General features: G+C 49.2%; 2 protein-coding genes across 3 annotated transcripts in view; both read left to right on the top strand.

Annotated features, from left to right (window-relative positions):
- Positions 1-125: 125 nt before the first annotated feature.
- On the top strand, positions 126-20,667 carry LOC128565737 (tumor necrosis factor receptor superfamily member 10B-like). The gene is made up of 11 exons (XM_053562438.1): positions 126-217; positions 5,390-5,471; positions 6,969-7,097; positions 9,875-9,989; positions 11,333-11,430; positions 13,188-13,268; positions 13,655-13,684; positions 13,792-13,817; positions 14,996-15,283; positions 16,103-16,145; positions 16,606-20,667. The coding sequence occupies exons 1-11, from the start codon at positions 173-175 to the stop codon at positions 16,908-16,910; spliced, it is 1,242 nt and encodes a 413-aa protein (XP_053418413.1). The 5' UTR covers positions 126-172; the 3' UTR covers positions 16,911-20,667.
- Positions 20,668-23,552: 2,885 nt separating this feature from the next.
- The window catches only part of CARS1 (cysteinyl-tRNA synthetase 1), a 60,066-nt gene continuing 56,146 nt past the window's right edge, over positions 23,553-27,472 (top strand). For both annotated transcript variants that reach the window (XM_053559769.1, XM_053559768.1), the window contains exon 1: positions 23,553-23,659. In XM_053559769.1, the coding sequence (XP_053415744.1) occupies positions 23,635-23,659 (25 nt within the window). In that variant the 5' untranslated portion in view covers positions 23,553-23,634. The remainder of the gene's footprint in view (positions 23,660-27,472) is intronic.

The following is a 27,472-nucleotide window of genomic DNA, read 5'->3' as shown; positions in this document are numbered from 1 at the left end:
ATCCAAAATGACTGGTGAAATTACAAAAGGGCAGAGATTGAAGAAATGTTTCCGCAAGCCAAGAGATGCCCGGAGAGCGCCGTGACGAAGAGCCTTCTGCGCAGATGCGTCGGTCGGCCGGCCCCCGCTTAGGCAGCGCCGCCCCTGGAGTCCGCCGGCGACAGTCTTGGCCATGGCGTGCGGCGGGTCACTGCTACTGGGGTTGCTTTCAGTCTCGGTGAGTACGGTCTGGCCGCCTGGGCAAGCCCCGGGGCAGCTCCGAGCTGCGTGCGAGCTGGGGCGTGGGGCGGGAACACGGCGACCTGGACAGGTGCGGAGCGAGTCCGCCGCCTCCAGGAGCATCCCAGCCCGACGGCATGGCGCCTCTGGGCCACTAGGCCCTGCCCGGCGGGAAGCCCCGGTGGCTCCGCGCCCTGCTGGCGAGGTGGGCGCAGCCCCGTCCCGTGAAGGTAGCGCGGACCTGGCCCAAACCCCGGCGTCCCTTCCGGATGAGCCCGGGGCAGGTAGGGTATGGGTTGGGGAAGCGGGCGGTGGGCCGGGCGGTGCGCGCACGAGGCGGGGGGTTTGGATTCGGCGCGCGTGGGTGTGGGGTGGGCGCACGTGGGTGTGGGTGTGGGGTGGGCGCGCGGGGGGGGCGGGGCGCGCCGCCCTGCGCGCGTTAGAGAGCGAGGTCGCCCGGCTTTTCCAGGGTTGAGCGCTGTGGCGTCATCATAGCTCACGGTAACGTCACACCCCCAGGCTTAGGCGATCCTTCTTCCTCAGCCTCCCGAGTAGCTGGGCGTACAGGCATCCACAACACGTGGCTTGTAGAGACGGGGTCTCGCTCTTGCTCAGATTGCTCTCAAACTCCTGGCTCAAGGTGTTCCCCCTCCTCGGCCTCCCATAGTGCTGTGATTACAGGCATGAACCACCGCGTCCATGTCCGTTTTATTCGCTGGAAATGAGTCAGCTCTTTCTCCTGCTTTCGTATAGGTGCTATGCCGGTAGACATTCTGCTCCACTATTTTCTGAATACCAGCGACATTGTCAAGTGTCATTATCTCCCGAGATTGGATCATCACAGTAAGGGCGGGGAGAATGTGATTACTAACCACGTAACTGAAAGCAGGGACCGTCACTGTGCCGCGTCTCGGAGTTCTCTCCTTTGGACGTGCAAGTGAGCCCAGGGGGCGCCAACTTTCTCCTCCCTGCCTTGCTGAGTTTTCTTTTAGCCAATTTGCCCATATCACTGATATTTTTCTCCTTTGAAAATGGTGCCTTTCCTGTTTTTAGCACTTTTAAATAACTTTGTTTTTCATTGAAGCCTCAGTCTTGTGTTTTTCTGCTTCAGGCGTGTGATGGACCCTAACGCCTCTGAGTAGTATCCTCAGCCCTCTGGCTTCTGAATGTGTAGTTGCTGGTGTGTAGAAGCCACGTGTGTCTGGCTTGTGTGTACAGCAAATTGACAAGGCGATAGTATGTGGCTGTCTTATTGTACATGTAGCTTCTTTTATTGGGACCATTTGTGCTGCCTGGGGACGGGGATGGCAGCTTATGTAAGACTTTCATTCAGGGGCTTCTTCTGTTGTTTTTTTGAGACAGGGTCTCACTTTTTGTCACCCCCCACAGAATGCCTTGATGTCATAGCTAACAGCAATCTCAGACTCTTGGGTTCAAGTGATCCTCTTCAGCCTCCCAAGTAGCTGGGACTACAGGTGCCCTCTACAACACTCAGCTGTTTTTTTTTTTTTTTTTTTTTAGAGATGGGGGTCTCACTGTTAATCAGGATGGTTTTGGACTCCTGAGCTCAGGAGTTCAAGGCCTGGGTGGATTACAGGTGTGCCCAGCCCTTAGGGACCTTTTCTGTGTGTGGAAGGACAGTGGTGGGTCAGTGTTTCTTCCGGCCACTGTCCTCCTCTTTTTTCTTTGCTGCCTCCTGCTGTTTCCAGACCTGGAGAACCTTCAAATATGCACCTTCTGGGTTTGGGTTTAGCCAGATGGCCTGGCTGTCTCTGTACTGCCACCGCCCCATGCTGGGTTCAAGATCTTTTTTTTTTTTTTAAAGACAGAGCCTCACTTTGTCGCCCCTGGTAGATTGCTGTAGTATCATAGCTTACAGCAACCTCTAACTCTTGGGCTCAAACAATTCTCTTGCCTTGGCCTCCCTACTAGCTGGGACTACAGGTGCCCGTCACAAGGGCACACCTCGGGTACTTTTTTTTTTGTAGAGACAGAGTCTCACTTTATAGCCCTCGGTAGAGTGCCATGGCATCACACTGCTCATAGCAACTTCCAGCTCCTGGGCACAGGTGATTCTCTTAGCCTCCTGAGTACCTGGGACTACAGGCACCTGCCACAATGCCCGGCTATTTTTTTTTGTTGCAGTTTGGCCAGGCTGGGTTTGAACCTGCTACCCTCGGTATATGGGGCCGGCACCCTATCCACTGAGCCACAGGCACTGCCCAACACCTCAGCTATTTTTAGAGATGTGGGTCTCACTCTGGCTTAGGCTGGTCTTGAACCCGTGAGCTTAGGCAATCCATCCGCTTTGGCCTCTCAGAGTACTGGGATAATAGGTGTGAGCCACTGTGCTCCACCCAGGATTCTTTTTTGTTTTTTTGAGACAGAGCCTCAAGCTGTTGCCCTGGGTAGAAGAGTGCTGTGGCATCACAGCTCACAGCAACCTCCAACTCCTGGGCCGAGTTTCTCCTGCCTCTGCCTCCCAAGTAGCTGGGACTACAGGCACCTGCCACCACACCTGGCTATTTTTTTTTTTTTTTTTTGGTTGTAGCCATCATTGTTGTTTGGCGGGTCTTTTTTTGTTTTTAATACACGTTAACACATCAGTTTATACATAACCATCTAAGCATGCCGTTAGCTGCACTCTTTTTTTTTTTATTCCAAATTAACATGAGAGTACAAACTTTTAGATTACATTATTCTCACTACTGTTGCGTGAACCGAGACGCGAATGAGCAGCAGCTTTGCTGTAGGTGTAAACTCGCTCCTGTAATTATTAAGTCAAGAAACAGACTATACACCGTTTGATGGCATATAGCAAAGTTCTTTATTCCACGTTTAAGTTTTATACTCTTCCAGTCACATACACACCTAATCCATTATCTATAAGCTGAATTTGAACTTGAAAGGAAATTTATCATATCAATGTAACCACTTGTGTAGTAAATCTCTTCCTCTAAACAGTGACTAGTTTTCCAAGCAGGGCACAAAGACAAAAATAGCTATAGGGGAACAGAGTTAATCTTCAAGCATTCACTCAGTTTACTCAGTATGAAGTAACGACTGTGACCTTCCTTCAGGGCAGAGCACCTATAGACCTCTGACAATATGTTGTTAACATATGTCAACCCTCTGGCCCGTATCTCTGAGGAAGGGCGGCATGCCCTTGTATCTCAGGCTTCACGGGGTGTACTGCTTCAGAGAAAAGGCCTAAGGAATTTTCCAAAGAGCCTAACTCTGTGAGTAACCCAGGGGGGTCCAAGCGTCTTAAGCCTCTGGAAGAAAAGCATGTCATTTTAAACTCACACTGATTTTACTTTGTGTGCTTGCTGTAGGATAAGTTTATTTCTAAATATTATCCTACACACTACCAAGGTAAAATTCAAGTTGTAGTTGAGCCCTTCACCCAAGGGGTGTGCTGAATGCGTTCACATTGTGCACATTAGGTGAGAGCCCACCAAGACTGGAGTGCTGTGGTTGTGGAAGCAACCCAAATGCCCATCAACCCACCGATCGTCCTCCCCACTCTCTCCTTTCTCTACCCACTTGCTAGACTGTATTTCTGTTTTATCATTCCTGCGAGAATGTAATTGTTTGTATATTGGTTTCATATTAGTGTGGAGTATATGGGATATTTTTTCCATTCTTGTGATACTTTACTAAGAAGAATGTGTTTCAGCTCCATCCAGTTGCAAAGTCTTCATCTTTTCTTATGGTTGAATAGTACTTCAAGGTATACATATGCCACCGTTTGTTAATCCATTCATGGGTTGATAGGCATTTGGGTTGCTTCTGCAACCACAGCACTCCAGTCTGGGTGACAGAGTCAGACTGTCTCCAAAAAAAAAAAAAAAAAAAAAATCAGAAAGTAGAAAATCGCAGTGCCTGTGGCTCAAAGGGGTACGCACCAGCCCCACATGCTGGAGGTGGCGGGTTCAAACCCAGCCCCGGGCAAAAACTGCCAAAAAAAAAAAGTAAGTAGAAAATCAAAAGCACAGAGTAAGATGGTAGAAATAAAGGAAAATATAGAAATAATCTGATATATTCAAATAGGTTATACTGTTTCATTATCAGGTATTAGAAAGAAAAATTGAGCTATGTGGTATTTTAGAGAGATGTGCCTGAAAAGGAAATGATATAGGCAGTGAGAAATAAGAGGTTAGAAAAATAGATGGCGGGCATAGCCTCAGCTGACCGTGGGTGGGGCAGGTTTACAAATCCCGTGATAGAATTAAATCTAGAAAGCATCAGTTGGGAAAGGAACAAGTCACAGAGAAGATGACAGTCATTCTTGTATTTGAGGAACTTATGTTATGTAAAACTGTCAGTTGTATGATCCCCATTTTTATGTGTGGGTATGTGTGTACACCGGGCACACACATAGCCTATGCAGACATGCGCGCACCCAGTCACACACTCTGAGATCCCAGCTGGTAATAGAGAATATCCTTTCTTGACAAAGTACATCTGCAACTCTGAAAAAATCAGCTACAGAAAAGAGGAATGAAACAAAGATTTGCTAAATTACAGAACATCACTGCCATGGAGGATGCAGGTCTGGCCGTGGGAGCAGACGAGATAGCAATGGTGGGAGTCAGCACAGCTGCATACATTTGGAAATGGGAGGGCGTACCCCCTTATCTCAATGCTAAGCACTCACGTATAAAGAAAAAGAAAAATGAAAAAAAGGTTATTTCCCCAAAGTTTTACCTGCCTGCTGCTTATTACAACTCGGACAATAAAGAGAGACATAAGGGCGGCGCCTGTGACTCAGTCGGTAGGGCGCCAGCCCCATATACCGAGGGTGGTGGGTTCAAACCCGGCCCCGGCTGAACTGCAACCAAAAAATAGCTGGGCGTTGTGGTGGGCGCCTGTAGTCCCAGCTACTCGGGAGGCTGAGGCAAGAGAATCGCTTAAGCCCAGGAATTGGAGGTTGCTGTGAGCTGTGTGATGCCATGGCACTCTACCGAGGGCCATAAAGTCAGACTCTGTCTCTACAAAAAAAAAAAAGAGACATAAAAAAGGGTCCAGTGTGTGCTTTCCCAGGGAAAGCCCCCTCCTGAGGGAGCTGGGGTCCAACTGGCAGGTGGCCAGCCACCTCCTTCTCTGGCTGAGATTCACATGGTGGGGGCATCTCTCAATAATGCCTGTCTCCCATTTCTCATTGAAGGTGACCCTGACCACCTGTGTGACCCTGTGTGGCCCAAATATGTACCCATTTGGGAACCTCTGCTGCAAACTCTGCCCCGCAGGTGAGTTCTGGGACACCTTCCAGAGCCTTCTGAGCTGACCTTCCAACCTTGGAGAAAGGAGGCTGCAGATCCTTATTTAGAGCATAAGTGGGAAACTCCTGCATTGGGAGAGGGTGGCTAATTAGGGGTGACTGGGCCTCTCTTTAGGAGTCCCCTCTGATCACCCTTCCACCTCACCTCTGTCCCTGGGGAGTAGGGGACATCTAGGTGAACAAAGAGGGGACCCATGCCTGCTCTGAGGTGGACAGGCTGTGTTCCATGGGGCTCAAAGGACAGAAGTAGGGGGCGTAGGGCCAGGCTGGAGGCTCCCACCCGCCCCTCCTTTGGGAAGAGCTCAGGTGTGGCTGGGGTCAGGAGGTTCCTAGTGAGCAGTCGGCTTGATTCATCCTCCCGAGGGTGCTCTGATGGGGAAGTTTGCCCCCTAAAGCAGGTGAGGAGCCAGAGCTCCACCCTCTCCACCTGTCATCACCTGGTGGCTCTTCACTGTGGTTGGTGCCTGGGCCTTCCTGGGAACTGCCCAGAGGACACTGCCATACTCCTGCTGCTCACCACTGCCCCTGCACAGGCCTGCACACGTGTACACATACGCACATACACCCCACATGTGTCCATAGCCCATGCCTCCATGGGGCTCCTGGTTCAGGGACCACACGCCCTCACGTTGACCATTCACACCCCCCTCACCATCCCATACACTTCTGCACACAATGCCTGCTTGTGCACACACCCATGTATGCTCCTCAACTCCCACCCGCACACATCAGTACGTACATGCACCTTCACACACCTGTATGTCCACATCTGCAGCACATCTATACACATACACAAACATTTCAGGAATTATAGGCAGTCTCCCAGTTATAAACATAATTTGCACTTAGAATGGGGGGTATTACAGGTAATAGGTAAAGGTACCTGTTTCTGCTTATATACAAATTCAACTTAAGAACAAACCTGCAGAACCGAGTCTTGTTTGTAACCTGGGACTGCCTATAACACAACATCATTTCCCTGACTGGAAACCATCAGGTTGTAGCAGGAGTGGGTGGTTAGGCCTCTCCCCAGGAGGTCCTGATGGCTTGGCTGCCTTGACTGTGGCTCTGTTGAAGCCCTGGTGACGTGAGCATGGGGCACTCTGCATCCTAGGTCATGCATTCAGCCATCCTCTGTTAAGTTGGATCCTGGGAGAATGCAGGTGGGGGCGGTGAACAGGGACCTGCCAGCATATGGGCAGGCTCACATGTATCTGGGAAACGTCTGCTTATACATGCTACAGGACTCAGGAAAAGCCACGCAGTGACTCAGGTCTGCAGTTCCTGGAACACATGTGTGGGATAAGTTCAGCATGGGAACTGTGGCTGGGCATCAGTCTTAAATACCCCAAAGACGTTGAAGGCTGAGGGATGATGCTACGCAGGGGATTGGCAGGACAGGTCTGTGGCGGAGATCTCGTGATAGACCTGGTCTTCCCTCACCACTGTCTCACCTCTCTTGAAGGTCACCATGTCAGCCAACATTGCAGCGTGAACAACAGCCTTGGAGAGTGTACTCCTTGTGATCCTGGCACCTTCATGGCCCATGCCAATGACCAATTTTCGTGTGACAGGTGTAACCAGTGCCGGGAAGGTAAGTATGTAGCTGCCACTGTCTACTGAGTTTTAAAATGCCCTCAACTGCCTGGTTGAAATCTCTCTTCAGGAAGTTGCTATGGATACACCCAGAGATGGAGCCATCTCAGTCTTCCTCACTGTTTGGTTTCCAGGGGAACAGTTGGTTAGGGCTTTTGCTTTTCTCATGATGATGCATGTATGTGGTTAAACAATCAGTCTACAAATTATTAGAATTTTTTTTTTTTTTTTTTTTGAGACTGTCTCACTGTCTCACAGCAACCTCAGACTCCTGGCCTCAAAAGCTCCTCCTGCCTCCCAGGTAGCTGAGACCACAGGTGCCTGCCATGACACCTGGCTGATTGTTAAACTTTTTGTAGAGATGGGATCTTTCTGTGTTGACCAGGCTGATCTAGAACTCCTGGCCTTACATTATTTTCCTGCCTTGGCCTCCCAAAGTGCTAGAATTATAGTCATGAGCCAATGCCTTGCCTTACGAATCATTAGGATTTTTAAGACTATTTAGCAAAATGACCGTGTACATAATTAATGTATAAAAGTTCATATAAATTTCTATATACCAGCAAAAAACTGCTTTTTAAAAATGTAGTTCTTTTTTTTTTTAAATTAAATCATAGCTGTGTACATTGATATAATCATGGGGCATCATTCACTAAAAAATGTAATTCTTTAAAAGATATTATTTACAATTAGCAAAAAAGAAGAATAGGATGCTTTGGAATATAAATCTAACAAAGGATGTGTAAGATGTTTATAGGAACAAACTGCATTTAAGAAGATCTAAATATGTAGAGAGATATAGGAAGCTCGTAGATGGGAAGACTCCCTGTTTTAAAGATGGCACTTCTCTATGGAATGGTCCTAGAATTCAGTGCATTCCTAATGAAAATTCCAGCAGGAATTTTCTTGAAACTTGATAAGCTAACATCTCTCAGAACACTGCTGAAGAATAAAAATGAGATAGCACGCTGACCCAGATAACAACACTTTGTATAAAGAGACAATTAAGACAGTGTGATATTAGGTAGCACCTATGGCTCAGTGGGTAGAGCTCCGGCCCCACTATACCAGGGGTGGTGGGTTTGAACCCGGTCCCGGCCAAACTGCAACAAAAAATAGCTGGGCGTTGTGGTGGGTGCCTAGTCCCAGCTTCTGGGGAAGCTGAGGCAAGAGAATTGCCTAAGCCCAGGAGTTGGAGGTTGCTGTGAGTTGTGACACTACGGCACTCTACTGAGGGTAGAGTGAGAATAAAGTGAGACTCTGTCTCTTAAAAAAAAAAAAAAACACGAACCACAAGGTAAGATTGATAAATGTGACTACTTTAAAATTATAAGCTTTGTTTATTAAAAGACATCCAGACTGGGCAGTGCCTGTGACTCAAAGGAGTAGGGCGCTGGCTCCACGTGCCGGAGGTGGTGGGTTCAAACCCAGCCCAGGCCAAAAACTGCAAAAAAAAAAAAAAGACATTCAAACTTAAAAACTAAAGCCATGATACTTCTAATTCAAACAAGTCAGTATCCAGAGCATGAAAAGGACACTTACTAATGGATAATAAAAAAGGTTTGGAAAAATTTTAATGGGGAGAGACATAGATATTTCAAAGATGAAACATAAATGATAATAAATATACAAAAACATTGGAGCAAAAGGATACACTATTTCGTTTCTACCAGGGTGTGTAAGGTATTACACCAAGTGTCTATGGAGACATGGCAGTGGAGATTCAAAGTAATGGGAAAGTGGGGATCGATACAGCCACTCTGAGAAACCTTTTTGGCATAATCAATGAAACTGAAAATGTTCCTGAACTCCCACTCACCCCTTCCATGCTCCTAGATTGGAAAAGTTGACAGCCACGTATGGTGGCCCAGAATGACCCCAAATGCTCTTCAACAGAGAATTCCATGGTGACACATTTCATGTCATTGAGAGCAGACGGGTACCTGGGACAGTGAGACAATGTTGCGCCACAGAAGGCCGTGCCCAGCGTGGCGCCTCTGTCCGCTCAGGAGCACATCTTGCCCAACACAACTCAGGAGGGCAGTGCAGTTCTAGAGAGGATGAAGGCTGACTGGTGCCTTAGGTGGGGTGCAGGTGTGAGGCCACACTTCGTTTTTATCTCTCTCACAGTTTTGTTGTTGTTTTTTTGAGATAGTCTCACTATATCACCCTCCCTAGAGTGCCCTGGCGTCACAGCTCACAGCAACCTCAAACATATAGTTTTTTAAATGTGTTAGAGGAAAAAGTGTGGCATCTGCTTTGTGAAGCTCTTCACCCCAGAGTTTACACACCGCTATCCCAGACGTTGGGGGTGGGGTGGGGTGCCGCGACTCCGTGTCTCGAGCGGGACATGGGTGTATGGGTGTGAGTGTGAATGGGCCATCTGGGAGAGTGGCTATCAGTGTGACTGGGAGGGTGCAGGCAGGCAGGATTGCAAGGCGTGTCCACTGCCCACTTTTCCCCGTCTGACGTTTTATTCAGACAGAACATGTGGTAGTTGTATTCTTTCCCCTTTGGGGGAAAAACAAGATGAAAGGAGTGATTTGAGGCCGTTTCTGAGAGGCTGGCCCTATGCCTCTCCCAGCCTGGCTTGAAGGGTACCTATGAGCCTCTTTACAGATACCCCTGATCGCAAGGAAGCAGGTCTGGCCATTACCTTTCATGGCTCCTGTGCTAACAGACCTGTAAGGGAGGACTCTGCGCCCAGATGACGGTCACTACGTCACTCATGGTGCAGCCCCTGGTTTCTGACCTTTAGCCTTTCCTCTTTGATAGACCAGGAGATGGTGGCTGAGTGCTCCCCGACCAGTGACCGGCAGTGCCAGTGTATACCAGGCCGCTTCTACTGCGACTCTGCAGACTGCGTGGAGAGCTGCTTCCACTGTAGCAGGTGAGGAGTGGGAGCAGGGGGATGGGCTTGGGTCCCCCACTCTTCCACTCATTCTTTGTTTGGCTTTGGGTCACTTCCATGAATCCCCCCAGCCTCTGTTTCTCCATCTGTAACATGGGCTAACGGGGTAGCACCTGCCCCACAGAGGTGTCCTGAAGACTGAATCACACAGGTCGCCTGGATGTCTCAACCTGGCACCTACCTAGAGCCCGCGCTCATTTGCTCATTCCTACAATGACTGATCACAGTGCCCTGCTGTGGCATTGCAGGTGGGGGTTGAGGGCCATGGGAGCTCTTGTAGACTCGGATCAGGGACAGTCTTCCCAAGGTGGCAGCACTGGAGAAGAGGCCCAAAGGAGAGGAAGCCTTAGAAGGTTCTGGGGGGAGAGAGCTCAAGGCAGAGAATGATAGGACCTTGTGTCAGAGCAGAATGACTGACAGTTACTGTCACTTTATTAGTGACGCTGCAGCTGCCATAACAAATGATCACAAACTGTATGACTTGAAAAACAACAGAAATTTATTCTTTCGCAGTCCTGTGGACCAGACGTCTGAAATCAAAGGTGTCGGCAAGGCCTCACTCCCTCCGAAGGCTCTAGGGAAGGGTCTTCCCTCCCCTCTTCCAGCTTCTGGTGGTGGCCGGCAGCCTTGGTGCAGCACACATCTCTCCAGTCTCTGCCTCACCTTCAGTGCCTTCCCCTCTGCCTGTCTGGGCTTCTCTGTCTTCACTTGGCCTTCTCTCTGTGTCCAATACCTTCGTAGACGGACACCAGTCATGGGATCAGGGCCTACCTTCCTCCAGTGTGACTTCATCTTAACTATATCTACAAAGACTGTATTTCCAAATAAGGTGACATTCTGAGGTCCCAGGTAGGCGTGAATTGTAGGAGGACATCTGCAGAGATGCTTGCAGTGGTAAAGCCCCTTGGGGATATCTCCTGTTAAACACAACTGTTGGCTCATATGTACTTGATAAGTCCAGAGTGAGGGCTGCCTTCAGGCCTGCTTGGATCAAGGCACCGGCGTCTCTACACTTGCAGACCTTTCCCCTTTTCTGGTTGGCATCATTCTCTCTTGGTAGAGGTGTGGCTTTGGCAGAGCCAGTCCTCATAGCCAAGTGCTCCTCTGTCCGAGAAAAGGGAGGAGAGATTCTTCCCCCAGATGCCACAGAGGACTCTTGAGCTTCACTAGCCTGGGAAATGCCAGGCACTGATTGCCCCGAATGTGGCAGAGCTGTCCTGGGACCGAAGCTCGTCCCTCCTAACCCTGCCTGTGGGTGGGGATGAAGATGCTCTGAGCTTAGCCTGGGTGCACAGAGGCGAACACTCAGGGCTTCCTTTCAGGTGTCGTGAAGGCAGAAAAGTCCTCCGGCCATGTACTGCCGCAGCAAACACAGAATGTTCCGAGTCTGAGCCTGAGCCTGAGGCTGATCCAGAGTCAGGTAAGGGGCTGATTCTGTCTCTTTAAGCAGCTGAGCAAACCTTTCTGGAAGGGTACGTAAATTAAGTTTGCAGACTACATGGCTGTCACTTGCCATGTCTGCCTTCTTAGTAGAAACAACCAGAGACACTAAGCAAATGAATGTGTTTGGCTGCGTGGCAGTAAAACTTTACTTACAAAAACAGGCAGTGGGCCAGATTTGGCCGGTGGGCCTTCAGTGAACACACAGAATCCTTGCGGATGAACGGCGGCTTCCCCATCCTTCCCCGAGCTCAGCCTTCTGCCGCCCTTACTCTCCCTGTACTGCCTTCTGCCTGCCTCCCGTGCCGAGATGGAGCCGCACTGCCAGCTTGGTGAGGTGTGAAGGGGTTGTGACCGGCAGTGTCCGCCTCAACCACTCTTCATGTTACCTCCTGTCCTTTCCTGTAAACCCCAGTGCTGTCAAGGCCCCTACCCTCTCGGGCTCTCCGGAGGACTTGAGGAGGGCCTTGCCCAGGGCAGAAGTGATACCAGCAGCCTGGTCCCCTCGTGTTAACCACACCTGTGTGAAGCACTTGCCCATTTTTATGTGGGATTGTCTGGATTTTTTCTTCCTTTTTCATTCTTGATAATTATTTATAAAAGTTGGTCCTGATTTATAAACTTAGGATATAAGCCCTTTATACTACAAAGAGCTCACCCCACCCCGCCATGCAGGGTGTTTTTACTAACCTAGGGTGGCCCCTGATGGACCAGAAGTCTCACTTTTAGTGTGAGACTTGTTACCACTTTCCTATGTGGCTGCTATTCTTTGCCTCCTGTGTGGGCCCGAAGCTTTATCTTGTTGCTTTTCTTACTTCATTCTTCAGTGAACCTGGAATTGGTTTTCTGCAAGGCGTGAGGAAGGAGCTGGGCCCATTATGGTTCCCTTGCATATTTATGCAAATGGCCCCACACCCCATGGGAGGAGAGAAGACGGTCCTTTCCATGCTTTCAGCATCACCTCGTCACAAACCCAGCATCCATATAAGTCTGGGACTTGGGCTGGTTCCACTTTTGTGACAGACCTTGATGCCTGTCAAGGGCTGGGGCTACTGTGTCTGCCTTCTGCGGCGTGGTCTGGGCTGCTGGGGGACTTCAGCTTGTCAGTTTACATTTCAGAATCAGCTCATTTCCACACTAAACAAATTTAATTAGAATAACATGTTAACACTTCTAAAGGGTATATTAATACCAAAAAAAGGGTGTAACCTGAGAATAAAGAAAAGCCTTTAAAATTGATGGCATTGTGTGAACATGGGGCTTCTGTTGCTCATGGGGGTAACCTGGGTGCTGCCGAATATCTGTGCCCCCAGTCGGCTGGTCCCACCTCTCTGTATATCTCTGCGTTCTGGTTCTGGTTTTGCTGCGATTCCACTGGGGTGAAACCAGACAGCCGGTGGTCTTACCAGGTGTCTCTCCACTGTAGGCTTGCCCTGTCCCTTGGGCCACAGTGGCCAGGCTCTGCTTCTACCAGGTCAGCATGTCCTCCCACCCCCTGGCTCTCAGACTTTGCCTCCTGCTCCCCAGGAGCGCTCACACGAGACCACCCAAGATGGCAGAGCCTCTTGCCACCATTTTGGTAGGATAAGATCTTCTATCCCTTCTGAGGACCTGAGCAACACCCACATGCTTTGAGCTTTGGGACTGGACAGATGATGATAGGGAATGGGGACTTTCTGTAGCATGTCACAGCTGTGCTTAGCTCTGTCATGAACTCTCTGTTTTGCCTACTTCTAGGAAACAGAGGGTTGTATCATTTGCTCTACCTTATCCTGGTTATACCTGTTGGCATGGTCGTCCACTCCTGTAAAAAGAAAGGTAAATTAGGGCGGCGCCTGTGGCTCAGCGGGTAGGGCGCCGGTCCCATATGCCGGAGGTGGTGGGTTCAAACCCAGCCCCGGCCAAATTAAAAAAAAAAAAAAAAAAAAAAAAAAAAAAGAAAGGTAAATTAGAGCTAGATTGATGTGGAGAAAAACAGACCAGTAACCTCATCAGTATCTGGGAAATGGGGCACTTCTGTGAGGCCCTTGCTTTCTAACTTGGGGCAGCTTGGTGCTCAGAGGTGGGCCGGAAGCCATCCCCTGGGAGGCAAGACCAGAGTCTTTGCTGGATATGAGCTGCCCAGGGGCTGCTGTAGCTGGGGAAGGCAGAGGCGGGGCACTGGGCAGGTCACTGGCTGAGCTACCCCTCCTATGTTCTCCTAGGTCTCACATGGATCACCAGGCATATCAAACGTAAGTACACTTTCTGTGTGTGAGTTCAAAGCATTTTGTTTTTCTCACAGAAGTCATTCATCTAGTTAATATGAATTAATATCACGTCTCTTGGTTTTTATTTTCAGAAGAGCCAGATAAGCCAGGCGGCCCTGTAAGTATCACACTGGAGTTTGGGCACGTCTTTCCTAGAAATGTCTAATGCTCTCAGCCCCTCTCTGAGTGTTTAGGTGTTGGTGGCAGTAAGGGTCGTAAAACTTGCAGGACTGGGCCGGGCTCAACACTCACACCTATAGTCCTAACACTCTGGGAGGCTGAGGCTGGTGGATTGCTTGAGCTCAGGAGTTTGAGAGCAGCCTGAGCAAGAGTGAGAGCCTGAGTAAAAGTGAGACGCTGTATCTACTAAAAATAGAAAAACTAGGCGGGTTGATGGGAGGTCCCTTTAGTCCCAGCTGCTCGGGAGGCTGAGGTAAGTAGATTTCAGAGTGCAGGAGTTGGACGTTGCTGTGAGCTATGACACTATGGCACTCTACCCAGGGTGACAGAATAAGACTCTGTCTCAAAAAAAAGAAAAAAACTTGGCCAGGCGTAGTGGCTCACGCCTGTAGTCTCAGCGCCATGGGAGGCCGAGGTGGGTGGATTGCCTGAGCTCAGAGGTTCGAGACCATTATGAGCAGGAGTGAGCCAGCGTGAAACCCCATCTCTACTAACATCAAAAATAGCCGGACATTGTAGCAGACATCTGTAATCCCAGCTACTGGGGAGGCAAAGGGAAAAAGAATCACCAAAGGAAGAACAGTAAAAAAAAGAAAAAAAAACTTCAAACAAAGAAGAATGAATAAGCAAGCTGAAATTAAAAATTAAAAAAAATTTTTTTTTTAATAAAATTAAAAAGAAGAAAAAAACTTGCAGGAGTAGGTGGGGAAGCCCCAGCCCCCCCACCCCCCCATGCCCTAGGTTCCAGCTCATGTGCTGGCATTTGCCGCCCTCATTAGAGCCAGAAGGAGATCGAAATTTGGGTCAATTCAACCACTGAATGGAAACTGAGGCACAGAGGAGGGTTTTCAGATAAGTTGCAGTCATAGGTATCAGGGGTCAGGACATGGACATACCTTTTTAGGGGCCATAACTCAGTCTGCATCAGGCTTGTCTTGGGACCTGTGCCCCAGGGTTGGTAGTAGAGCTGAGGCCTCCCTGGGTGTGGTGGTCTTGTCTGAGCCTGCGTGGTCTTGGCTTGCGGCTACCTGGCATTTCCATTTCTTTCTCCAAAAGTGTCTTGGGTGGGGACTGTGTTGCCATCTCCTTTCAACAAAAGTGACTTTTGTGCTTTAGTCTGCTGGCAGCAGCAGGCCCCGTGAGCACCTGCTGACCCTGCGTGCTGTGGGAGACCACCTGGCCCCCTGTACAGAAGTGCTGCTGGGTGAAGAGAGCTCTGCTATGGCTCCAGAGGCCAGGACCTGCCCTGGGCCCTCCAGGGACCCGGCAGAGAGCCCAGCGAGGCAGGCTCTGGTGACTGAAGGAGGCGCAGCTGCCCCAGAGCTGGCTCTGTACACCCGTCCTGCTGCCCTCGGGTCCCAGGGCCACACCAAGGCGACAGTCTCCTTAAATGTTCTGGAGCAGGTAAATGAAGCTTAGGGTGGTTCCCCATAACGACACAGTCTGTGCTTTTTGGACACTTTCTGTATATGGTTGAGACAAATAAATAAGAAAGAGAGGGCAGGACCCTAGCCTATGTTGTCAGGAGGCACTGAAGGGGCAGGGAGTGTGCTGAGGGTGAGATCGTTGTCGCTGGTTTTACCAGTGAGGCAGCTGTGCCAGGGAGAGGGCAGTGCTGAGGTGGGCCAGCAGCTGTCAGCAGGCAGAGCTGGGATTTGAACACACACCCCCACCCCAGGTCTGGCTCCAGGCCCTTAGTGAAGGGATAGAGCACCTGACCTTATTCTGGCCTTTGGACCTGTCTCCAGGAGCATCCCCAGTAAATAGACCATGAGGTTCCAGCTCTTCTAGAACATGCTCAGATTTCTCTTAACTAGAAAACCACATTTAAGTCAGTGACACTTTTCCATAATGCATCTATCTGGACAAGTGTCCCCTCCATTAATATTGTGGAAGTCCAGAGTAGAGCAAATCACCCCCAGGTGACATCATTTGTTATCAGCAGACCCCCGGTCCAGGGAGAATCAGAGGCCCACTCACAGTGGCCCTGACAACACAAGTGTCCAGCGCGGGCACTGGCAGTGTCCCAGGGAAGCATGACTTGAGGGATGTGGGTGGGCTGTAAGTCTCTACTACCTGTAGTAGGGGCACAGTCAGGTGCTTCCTGTAGGTGGCCCACCTGCCACCACAACAAAGCAGATCTGATTCTGTGTCAGTAGAATTTGTCTAAGGTGCTGGACAGGTTCCTTCTCCAGGAATGATTTTATTCCCTTCCCTCCACAGGAATATGCAAAAAAGTATTTTCTGAAGGACATGTCCATTGAAAGTAAGAAATTTGAATTCTTCGTATCTAGCACCCCCATTCTGCAGACTTAACAAGACGGCAAGAGCCCAGAAGTTACACTGCCCCCAGTTACAGATTCTAGCACTGGCTATCCTAACCTGCTGCCAGCGCCCTTCTTAGTGGCAGGAAGGCAGAGTGGGCTGCCCTGGAACAGACTGCCCCTAGGAGTCTCCTGACTTTCCTAGGACCCTCTAGTTCCCAGGAAGGCTGGTGGCCATGTGGGGCTTGGGTAACCCATGGTCCTAGATGGGCAGCAGACAGGGTGAGGATTGTGGGAGGTCCTGGCCCAAATGTGGTCTCCGATCCTAGGGCCTGGTGCCTTTTTCAGGATCAGCTGGAGCCACACAGAGCTTCCCATATCCTAAGCAACAGAGACACAGCAGGTGTTACTTGATTTTTCTAGAAATGTAAAGAAACTCTTCTTGGTTTTGTTTTTTTTTAGCTATCAATAGAATTTTTTATGAAATTGGACATGAAGTTCCAAAAGGTACCTGGAAGATGTTTATGAGGTTTATCAGACTTGAAGAAAATGAAATTGAGATCTGTGAAGAAGAAAACCCAGGAAACGTGATGGAACAGCGTCAAAAGATGCTTCTCCGGTGGAGAAATAACCAGGGAAAGGACAGTTCTGTTTTTAAACTCATGGCTGCCCTCCATAAACTGCAGTTGGACATGCCTTTGCAAAATATTATAAACAGACTGGTTGCTGAAGACATCTTAGGTAGGCATACTGGGATCCCAACTTAGATTCATGTATTTTTGGTTGCATTTGATATTAAGCAATATCCTAGACGAACAGCATGTGAGGGGCTTCTGTGAGTTCCAATCTGGTTGGAAACTTAATGAATTCCTGATGAGTGTACACCCCATCTCTGAAGCTTTCAACAGAACATTTTCTGTGTAAAGCTTTCGATAGGAGCTGGAGGGCTGTCCTTGGACTGTGTGGCTGAGTTGGGCTTACAGGGATTCCAGAGGGCTGTGAGCTGTGGAGGCAGGAACCAGCTACCTGTGCCAGTTCAGTGTCCTTGACCTCTTCCAAGGAGCTGAAGCTGGGAGGATTTGTTTTTGGCTTTCTGCCTTGCCCACTGGTTCTCATATTCACTGTGGTGCTTCCATGGCTTGAATGGGGTATGGTGCAGACTAGGTGCTCCATAAGTATGTCTGAGTAAGTCAGCCACAGATACAGGCAGCTCGCAGCTGAGGGCCATGGTCTGGTAGTCCGCATCAGCCCCGGTCAGAGTCAGTGCTTTCACGCTACCACTCAGGACTTCAACGTGAGGTTGAGACTGAATTAGACTAGACCCCACCTTCTAAACCAGGATGAGCGGGTGAGGCACGATGCCCGTCACAGAAACTTCTTTAGTGCCTAACTTTTTAAGTATTGAGTGTCTCTGCTTCTGGTCACTTGGGTTTTGGCCACAGAACCCAGATGATGAAGGGAACGTCATTGTTTGGAAAGTCTCACAGTAAGATGCATACATGGTGCCACTGCTGTGGCTCTACGGCCTGCCACCTTTCAGAGTTGCAAATGTGGCTGCCCTGCCAAGTGCAAGAGAAAGTATAACTGGAGTGCCAAGGCTAAAAGACAAAATACCAATGAGACTAGTTGGATGAGGCAGTTACAATTTGTGCATCTCAGACAAAAAGATACCAAGGCCGCACCCTTCTCCAGGAACTGAGCTGTGCCTCCATTGCAACTTCGGATCCCTGAAATAAAAAACGCCCTAGAACGAGGCCTCTGCTGGGACTATGCCCTCACTACAAAAAAGAGACACACTGAAAGCAGAAATTACTCTCTCCTGGAAAAAAAAAAATCACCTTCCAAAACCAGTGGATCCCCTTGAACTGGCACCCTTCACACCCACGGACCCTCAGGGACTGCTTCAGTCTGATGGGCAGACCCCAGCGTGGAAACAGACTCAACTCCATCACACTGATTTTAGTTAAGACCGGAGCCACAGGGCAGTGCCTGTGGCTCAGTGGGTAGGGTGCCGGCCCCATATACCGAGGGTGGCGGGTTCAAACACGGCCCTGGCCAAACTGCAACAACAAAAAAATATATAGCTGGGCGTTGTGGCAGGCGACTGTAGTCCCAGCTACTTGGGAGGCTGAGGCAAGAGGCTCACCTAAGCCCAAGAGTTGGAGGCTGCTGTGAGCTGTGACGCCACGGCACTGTACCAAGGGTGATAAAGTGACAAAAAAAAAAAAAAAAGACCGGAGCCACATACTAAATTTTCAAAACCTCTATTTCCTTCCCCCATCTCCATTGTCAGAGTAAGAGTTAAATATCACTGAGTATTCCACTGCTCTTCTCCCTGAGAGATCAAGTGTTTACTCCTTTCTGATGCTTCCCTATCACCCTACCCCTGACTAAAAAGAGATCTTAAGGTTAAATGTAAACACTGGTCTCCTTGTAACACCTCAAGCTGTCACAGAACAGCTGTATTTGCTTTTTTCATTTTGTTCCTCACCCCATCCACAGGAGGCTGACTTTATTAGATTCCTTGTAATACATTCCTGGCAGGAACTGAGGCAAAGAGCAGGTGCCAGGAACTTGTGCTCCAGTTGTCTGCTTGGGGCTCTTCAAGGCTGTTAAGATGAATTCTTAACAAGCCACAGGGGTTTAATGAAAACAAAAGGCAGCTGTTCTATGAGTATTTATTTTTCTTAAGCCACCCATTGTAGAGGGCTGTGGCATCTTAGCTCACAGCAACCTCAAACTCTTGGGACACCACACTTGGTGGCTACTTATTAGGTCAGATATAGATAGATAGATAGATAGTTTTTTTTTTAAACAGTCTCTGTCACCCTGGAGGTGCTGTGGGGTCACAGCTCACAGCAGCCTCAAACTGTTGGGCTGAAGCCATCTTCTGGCTTCAGCCTCCTAAGTAGCTGGGACTACAGGCACCTGCCACAACTCCTGGCTATTTTTTTTTATTTTAGTTTAGCAGGCCCAGGATGGGTTCGAACCTGCCACCCCTGCTTCATGGGGCTGGGCCTGGAGCTCTAGCCACTGAGCTACAGGCGCCCATTGAGTTTATTCTTTTTGTTAGATAGCTTATTTTCCTGGTTAGGCATTAGTAAGGCCACCTTAAATTCTCCCCCCTTTTTTGGCTAAAATTAAATTTTTTATTTAACGAACTCAGAAACTGGAGTATTTGCACGAAGGTGGAATTTTCTGGAGTTGTTTTCTGTTGGATTGGCAGGTGGAGGTGTCCCTCTGGGGAGTTCATGTGAATCATTAAGGGGGAGTGAGAGTAGAGGCAGGATAGGAATCACATTAGAAGGAAATCACAAAAGCTTTTAATTTTTTTAGTTTTTATTTTATTTTTGCATTAATGCTGTTTTTAATGGCAGTGGAATAGAGGATGTACAAGGTTTTACATCTGTTTTACATTCTATTTTGCTTGAGCTAATAGAAGTTTTAGAAGTAGCCCATTGACACAACAAGTAGCTTTATAATAGAAATATTTTACAGGCTGCCCAGGGTGTAAAAAATATACAGGACACGGTGGAGATTATCTCCCGTGTTTAGTAGAGTGGAAAAGTTAACAGCCAACCTAGCACTGTGATTTTATGTGGGAGAAATTTGTTTTGTTCTGGTGATGGTTTCACCTTCTCTCTTATTTGGGTGAGCGGGAAATAAAATTTGCTTCCCCAAGTTTTATGTTTTCTTGTTAATACACATTTTGTTTCAGTAGGATGCCATCCATTAAGCCTACAGGAGTCCTCCTGGGTATTTCTGAGTTGTGTGTGTACACGTGTTTGAGAGTTGGAACAGCTTGTCTTTTTATACACTTAGTTGTTTGCTTACTGTTAGACAGAAGATGAGTGGCGTATCCTTTCCATATTTCCTGATAACAAACCCGTCAAGGTCCACAGTCCTCATCAAGTATCTTGTTTTAAAATTTGGGAGATCATACTACAACCAAACCAAACCAAACCAAACAAGCTCTTGCAAAAACCACTCACTCCCAGGGGCAGTGCCTGTGGCTCAAAGGGGTAGGGCACTTGCCCCATATGCCAGAGGTGGCAGGTTCAAACCCAGCCCTGGCCAAAAACTGCAAAAAAAAACCACTCACTCCCTAAGCACAGGCTTGTGCTGTAACTTCCCCAGAACACTGTGTTTTCACTTCCGGTGACTGGCCTTCCAATTCTGTCTTGATCAGAGGAACAGAACATGGAAAGGAGGTGCATATGCATATGTTTACCTTTTCCTAGTACATTTTCAAATTTTAGTAATGTCCCATAATAAATTCTCATGCTGTTCCCCGTGTCCTCTTACATTGAGAAACCGCAAAGTCATCTGACTCGGGCTATCCGTGTTTCTCAGACCTGCTTGTGTGTGCTGTGTGGCCTCTGAGTGGTGTGGCATGGTGTGGGTGAGCAGGCAGAAGGGCTCAGGTAGACTCTAAGGCACTTTCCTTTACATCCAATGGCAGGTTGTCCCCCTCGCACTTTCCACAGCAGGTGACCCAGTGCTTCCTGGCTCCTTGCAGACAGCTTGTCAGTGAGGAAGACAATAGGTCTGCATCTTCATTATTCAAACTGAGCTGGCTTTCTAGTATGACTAACAGAGGAACACATCCATCTCTAAATACCACTGTATTTCTTCTAAAGGTTCCTCTGCTCATTTCTGTTAAAGCCACACCAATCTATCCAGTTCCAGTGATGGAATGTGGCCCCTGGTTAACAGGAGTTATGTTAAACATAAAGTTAATCCTTGTCCAATAGTTCCCACAATACTTGTTGCTTTAGACATCAGGTAGCTTACATTTTATCAGCATTCACCTTAACTACTGAGGTTACAAAGTGGAATTGCGAAAGACATCAGGTAAGCTGCTAAGTTTCCCAGTAAGACGAAAAGTCATTACATACTTCACATTCAGAACTGTGCAGTGTTTCCTACTGTAGAATTAGGTGGAGACTGGAAGAATATTGAGACAGAAGTTATCTGAGTATACAAGAGTCTAAATAGACATTCTCCCTGGAAATACAAATATATAACAGAATGGAGACCATTGTTAGGGAGGGTGCTTCTCTTATAGTCTGAATTGGATCTGAGTGGTAGCCTGTTAGAAAGGAGAGTCCTTGCAATAGTACATCTACTTACCGAGGGGTAGTGTAGCAGTACATTTCAGCGCAAGACTGAGTCAAGATTTCTATATTTGGGCTCGGCGCCTGTAGCTCAAGTGGCTAGGGCGCTAGCCACGTACACCAGAGCTGGCAGGTTTGAATCTAGCCCGGGCCCACTAAACAACGACAGATACAATCAAAAAATAGCCAGGTGCTGTGGCAAGCGCCTGTAGTCTCAGCTACTTGGAGGGCTGAGGCAAGAGAATCACTTAAGCCCAAGAGTTTGAGGTTGCTGTGAGCTGTGACACCACGGCACTCTATCCAGGGCAACAGCTTGAGACTCTGTCTCTAAAAAAAAAATTTCTATATTTGGGGAAAAGAAAATACCCGGCTTTTTCATGGAAACGAGATACTACATACTAGTTTATTGAATTAAAAAAATTGAAGATCCCGCATTTTTAACATGCCCTATTACATGAAGAATTTCTAATTGACAGATATGGAAATAAGTCTGGATTAGGCATACTATTGGTCAACACACAGATGAGATTTCCTCATACCACTACCATGACATGGATTTGACACCATTCCTCAAAAGAATCCTATAAAAAATTGCTTCAAAGCCCCTTTGAAATCGCAAAACCACAAGTAAATTGCCTGTTAACCTGTTATTTCAAACATAGACTGAAAAGCCAACAGGCATTTTTGTGTGTTGTGCGTGCAATTAAAAAAAAAAAATCGCCAAGTGCACAGGGCTGTACCTTCATAGAAGGCAAGAAACTGCCGGCACATCATGTTGGAGGCTGTCCCCGGTGTGTAGGCTGTGAAAGTGGGTCTCCTTCAGGGTCTGGTTGATGTGGAAATGGCCTTGGCACAGCGCAGACTGCTCAGGCACGGGCTGAGGGGTGTTAGGGCTGCATCAGCAACGGTCTGGCTTAAGATGCCTTCTGGCCTGCTGGCCTGTCTGGGCTGCTGCTGCTGCTGCTGCCTGAAGACTCTTGAAAGACAGGGTTTCTACTACTCCTTTCCGTCTGGTGAGGAAGATGGTTGTCTTCTTCACGGCCATTCCTTCTCCTTTTCCTGGGGCGGAGGCGCTCACTCTTGGCAGCCGGCGGCAGGGAGCGACGAGGCGCCGCTCCGCCGGTAGAGGGAGTAGAGCGGGCAACGTTTCTGCGGCCGCCACGCCCACCCCCTGGGGCCTTGGCTCTCGGGAACCCCAGGGATACTCCTGTACCACCACCACTTCCGGCGTCCGCTCCACCAATTTTTTGTTTGTTTTAAATGAGTTTTTAATGTTGACACTTGTCACAACTGGCTGTTTTAAGTAAACTTCAATTAATGATAACACACTAGTAATTTAGTAACTGCAGTTTCAAATAGGCAGACAAGAAAATAGATTTTAATTTTAACTCTATAGTATATTAACCATTTGAGTTTCCACTGTGATGTAATTTGTCCATTCGTTTAAACGTGTAGAAGAACAGAAATTTAAGAGGTTTTAAGTAAGTCTGGGAACACGGTGTTAGAGAAGTTTTTAACAATCTACCTTCTTGCGATGTTCTGTTTTCCTTCTGTATTTTACTTTCTTGAAAACGTAAACTTTCTTTAAAACTACGGGTTACCTACTCTAGGTGTAAAAATTCTTTTCCCCAACCGCGCCCTGAGCTCTGTAAGTCCACATCCTAGCTGGGTTCATCATTAAAACAAAATCCAGAAACTTGGTATCTTTCCGGACCCTACCTTGCCCCTGGCCCCCAGCATCCTGTGCTGGCCTAGACCTGTCTGTCCACCTCCCTGGCCCAGGCCACCCCCTCCTGCCTGCGGGTCACGGAAATCGCTTCCTACCAAAGAGCCTCTGCCTTCGTTCAGCTTTTCCTGAACCCACGCCCCTCCGCCCAACAGCTAACCGAACTGCGGCTCCTGAAACCTGCCGCGGTGGGGGGGCTCTCTGCCACCCCTACCTTCACTTATAAGGGTCTTCCAGAGGCCCCACTCTTGCCAGGCCCCTGCCACGTGTCCTGCGGCCGCACCGCACTCTCCCCCCGGGGCTCTCTGCGGGACGGTCCCCAGCCTGCTTTAGGTCCACCCATTCTTGCTAAGGCCGGCTCTGGCCGCCAGGTTGGGTCTGGGCCTGTCTTCCCGAGACAGGACTGAAATCTCAGAGCGCGACAGCGAGCGGGTGACTTGGATGCTCCTGGACGCTGGTAGCTGCGGGGGCAGACTACAACTCCCAGCATGCCCCGGGCCGGCGGCGTCCGGGGCTGAAGGAGGTTGCCTAGCGACTGGGCGTGTCCCGGAAGGCGGGTCCGGCGCGGGGTGGGACTTCCGGGGCGGTAGTTGCATCAGATTCTGGTAAGAGTCTGTAGCCGCAGTGTCTGCCTCCGAATTCCCAGCGATGGCAGGTTCCTCCGCTGAGCAGGGTGAGTGGCGTGGCCTGGTGGGGGCCGGGCTGGAGGCTGGGTTGGGAGGCCACGGGGCAGCGCGCGCCCTAGGTTGTGAGGAGCGGCGGGGACCCGGTTCTGAGCGGCGGCCACCAGGGTCCAGATCTGAGGGACGCAGGAGGTCTGGGTCCAAGGGGCGGCCACCGGGTGCTGGGCTCGGCAGGGGCGCGAGGGGCGCGAGGGGCTGCCGAGAGCCCTGCGGATGGAGCTCTGCCGCTGTGGGACCCCATTCATCCCCGTACCCTGCCGAGGCCACCGTCTCCCCAACTTCAGTTTCTGCACCGAATTTCAGCAGAGGTCCCTTGCGCCCTAGCCCCGGGAGGTGGCCCTTCATTCAACGGCCCCTCCACAGCGATGACTGGGCCTGGCCTTGCCCCCTCCTGCCCCAGTTGAACTCTAGGGGAGAGGCAAAGGCCCAAGGGTTGTTTTGATTTTCTACTTAGACCGGGCAGGACTCAGGAGTGGGCGGAGGGCACCTGAGGTTGGAGCTTAGGAAAATGGGGCAGAGGAAGCCAAGGGGTACGCGTAAACACACATAAAAAGGCTGTGGTTTCAGGAAGGCTTTTATCTCCAGTTCTACAGATAGTCACCATTGGGATCTGCCTGTCAGAGCATTATTGCCCCACTTTACTGCCAACCCGGGAGGTTCCCTTAGGAGGCAGTTGTGTCAGCTCCTCTGGTCACTCATATCACCAGCTGGTAGATGTCCAAAATGTCTTTTCTCACTGTCCCTTCAGCAAGATTTTAGGTGCTGAAAAGGCCAGAAACTCTGCCCAGATTCCTAAAAGTGTGGAGCTTTTGCCAAAGGAAATGTTCCCAGTATCTAGTTTGGGGTTTTCTTGGCTAGCAGAAGCTAGAGATGAGTTCTTCTCAGGTACCTCCACTTGCTGCTCCAGTTTAGGTCATACCAAGATTTCCCTGGCGTTCAGTGGTGCCCTTGCTGGGTTCCAGGTAGGCAGCTCTAACCACCTGGGTGACCTGAGGATGTGGGGGCACCCAAATGACAGGGCTGCTTGTCATGGCATAGAGGTGCACTCCTGTGCCTGGTTGCAGTGGTAATCACTTTCCAGCCACGCTGCATTCCGCCCCTACCTGTGTGCCTGGATTCCTGCCCTGTCTCCACCCACCCTAGAGCCAGGCAGCCCTCAGAAGTCCACCCAGACTCCTGTAAAATGGCAGTAAGGCTACCAACTCCAACACCAAAGCTAGCCTGGCAGGGCCAGGGTTCCAGATCTGCTCCTTCCTTACAACAAAATAGGGTTCCCAGCTTGAAGGATGTTGTGAGCATAAATGAGTTAATAGATAAACAGGACTTAGAACAGCATGTAATAAGTACCATGTCCATGTTGAAAACTAGAGCCTGTTTTCTTTGTTTGTTTTTTTTTTTTTTTTTGCAGTTTTTGGCTGGGGCTGGGTTTGAACCCACTACCTCCGGCATATGGGGCTGAGGCCCTACTCCTTTGAGCCACAGGGCTGCCCTGTTTTCTTTGTTTTTTTTTTTTTTTTTTTTGTAGAGACAGAGTCTCACTTTATGGCCCTCGGTAGAGTGCCGTGGCATCACACAGCTCACAGCAACCTCCAACTCCTGGGCTTAAGCGATTCTCCTGCCTCAGCCTCCCAAGTAGCTGGGACTACAGGCGCCCACCACAACGCCCAGCTATTTTTTGGTTGCAGTTAAGCCGGGGCCGGGTTTGAACCCGCCACCCTCGGTATATGGGGCCTGCGCCTTACCAACTGAGCCACAGGCACCGCCCTTCTTTGTTTTTTAAAATAAAAGTGTTTTTGGTTTGTTTGTTAACGTAAACAACATTGGGTTTTTTGTTTGTTATTCTTTAAAATTGCTTCAGAACTTTAGATTACATGTTTGGAGCCTTATAAGAGTTGCCTTATTTCCAAAGCTTGCTATGTTGGTTGGGATGAGCTCCGGCTGTCTGGGCGTTCTGGACAGCAGGCAGGTTTCCCAGTCCTAAGCCTGAGGGCCAAGCCTCAGCCAGGCCAATCTGCTCCTTCCTTTAGTGGCCTCTCCCCCTACCCATGTACACGCTGTCTGTAGGCTCATCCTGAAAGATAAGAGACAGGAAATAAAACAAATCGCTACCATAGTTCTTCTAGATATTCTTGGTTTCCAGTTTGAGTTTTTTATTCCCAAAGTTGGATTCCTCAAAGGTGACCATCTTCCCAAGTTTTTCATGGAGGGATCCCCATTTCCTGATCTTCTTCCCTAAGTTGACACAGCATCTGTTTCTTCTCCATTATCTCGCTGGGTTTACAGCTTCTCCTTTGTAGTCTTGAAGGTGTGCAATCTTGTGCCCATCCAGGGGCCCGATTGTCTCTGAAGGACGAGTTTCACTTCTGAGACTACTAGGGTAGGTGGAACTTACCTCAGGGGCCTTTCTGTACAGCTTGGGACACCACTTGGTGGCTACGTGTTAGGTCAGACATATATATATATATATTTTTTTTTAAACAGTCTCTGTCACCATGGGGATGCTGTGGGGTCACAGCTCACAGCAGCCTCAAACTGTTGGGCTGAAGCCATCCTCTGGCTTCAGCCTTCTGAGTAGCTGGGATTACAGGCACCTGCCACCATGCCCGGCTATTTTTAGAGACCGATTGTCCCTCTTGTTCTGGCTGGTCTCCAACTCCTGAGCTCAAGCAGTCCACCCACTTCAGCCTCCCTGAGTGCTGGGATTACAGGTGTGAGTCACCACGCTTGGCCTTATAATTTTTCAATACAATTTAATTCAAGGGTCTCCATAATAATACAGCCAGCGGTTTTTCATCACAAGTCTGTGCCAAGCACTGCTCTAAATATTAAAACTTCACATCTTGTCTCCTGTAGTCCTTGAAGTAGCCCTTTGGGCCTGCTGACATGGTCCCATACAGATGAGAACCCTGAGGTTCTGAGAAGTGTAGCAGTTTGTCCTATGTGACAGTGAGCAAGAGGCAGAGGCAGGCTTTGGTCTCAGGAGTTTGACTGCAGTGGGGTCTTAGCCACTGTGCTGTGTTGCCTTTGATACTTCTATTTAGAATAAGCAAAAGGTTCTGGTGAGTTCAGGCAGGCAGGAGAGTAAGCTGCTGTACTTGGGTGCATTCTCCAAAGCAAATTGAAATGTACTTATACAAATGTTTGCTCATCAATGAACTCAGGTATCATGTTTCCAGGTATTTACTTTTTAAGAGGCTTGGCTGGGTGCAGTGGCTCTTAAAAAGGAAATCCCAGCACTTTGGGAAGCCAAGGTTGGAAGATCACCCTGTTTCTACAAAACTCTTAAAAATCAGCTGGGCCTGGTGGTATGCACCTGAACTCCAGCTGCTCAGGAGGCAGGGCCCTTAGGGTGGAGAATAAGCCATTTCTAGTGGCAGTCATGGTGGTTGGTAGTAACATCTGATCACACTCAGGACTCTCAGTTTGTGAGGGACACTCGATACTCCCAGTAATCATAACTTCCTTTCCAGCCATTCTGGGGGTGAGAGATGACGCCAGGGAGCACCTCTGTGTATGAGTGACAGCTGGACTTCAGTTCAGAGAGAGGTGGGCACTCTCTGTCTGTGGGCTTGGACTCTGATGGATAGGCAGTGTCGCCTCCAAATGGTGAAAGCAGGGTTGCACATGCCTCTCTCCTCTTCAGTGTTTTGTGTTGGGGGATGTTTTTCAGTGCCCTTTCTGAGAGCTACTTGGTTTGGGGGTGAGGAGCTTGGGTGGAAGACAGTGGGCCCAGGGGAGCAGAGGGAGCCTTTGCAGAAAGGGAGCCATCTGCAGGGCAGGTGTTGTTGGGATACCTGCAAGAT

The sequence above is a fragment of the Nycticebus coucang genome, chromosome 14 (genome assembly GCF_027406575.1).
Source record: "Nycticebus coucang isolate mNycCou1 chromosome 14, mNycCou1.pri, whole genome shotgun sequence".
In the NCBI taxonomy this organism is placed as follows: Eukaryota; Metazoa; Chordata; class Mammalia; order Primates; family Lorisidae; genus Nycticebus; species Nycticebus coucang.
The sequence above is the reverse complement of the archived record's forward strand: the minus strand, read 5'-3'. Positions and strand labels throughout refer to the sequence as shown.

What these genes read in the sequence shown, in the direction of transcription:
- LOC128565737 (XM_053562438.1), top strand. Translation starts at nt 173, where the DNA reads ATGGCGTGCGGCGGGTCACTGCTACTGGGGTTGCTTTCAGTCTCG. An exon ending in CCACTCCTGTAAAAAGAAAG is followed by an intron (nt 13,269 to 13,654) that starts GTAAATTAGGGC and finishes ATGTTCTCCTAG; the next exon opens with GTCTCACATGGATCACCAGG. An exon ending in CAGATAAGCCAGGCGGCCCT is followed by an intron (nt 13,818 to 14,995) that starts GTAAGTATCACA and finishes TTTGTGCTTTAG; the next exon opens with TCTGCTGGCAGCAGCAGGCC.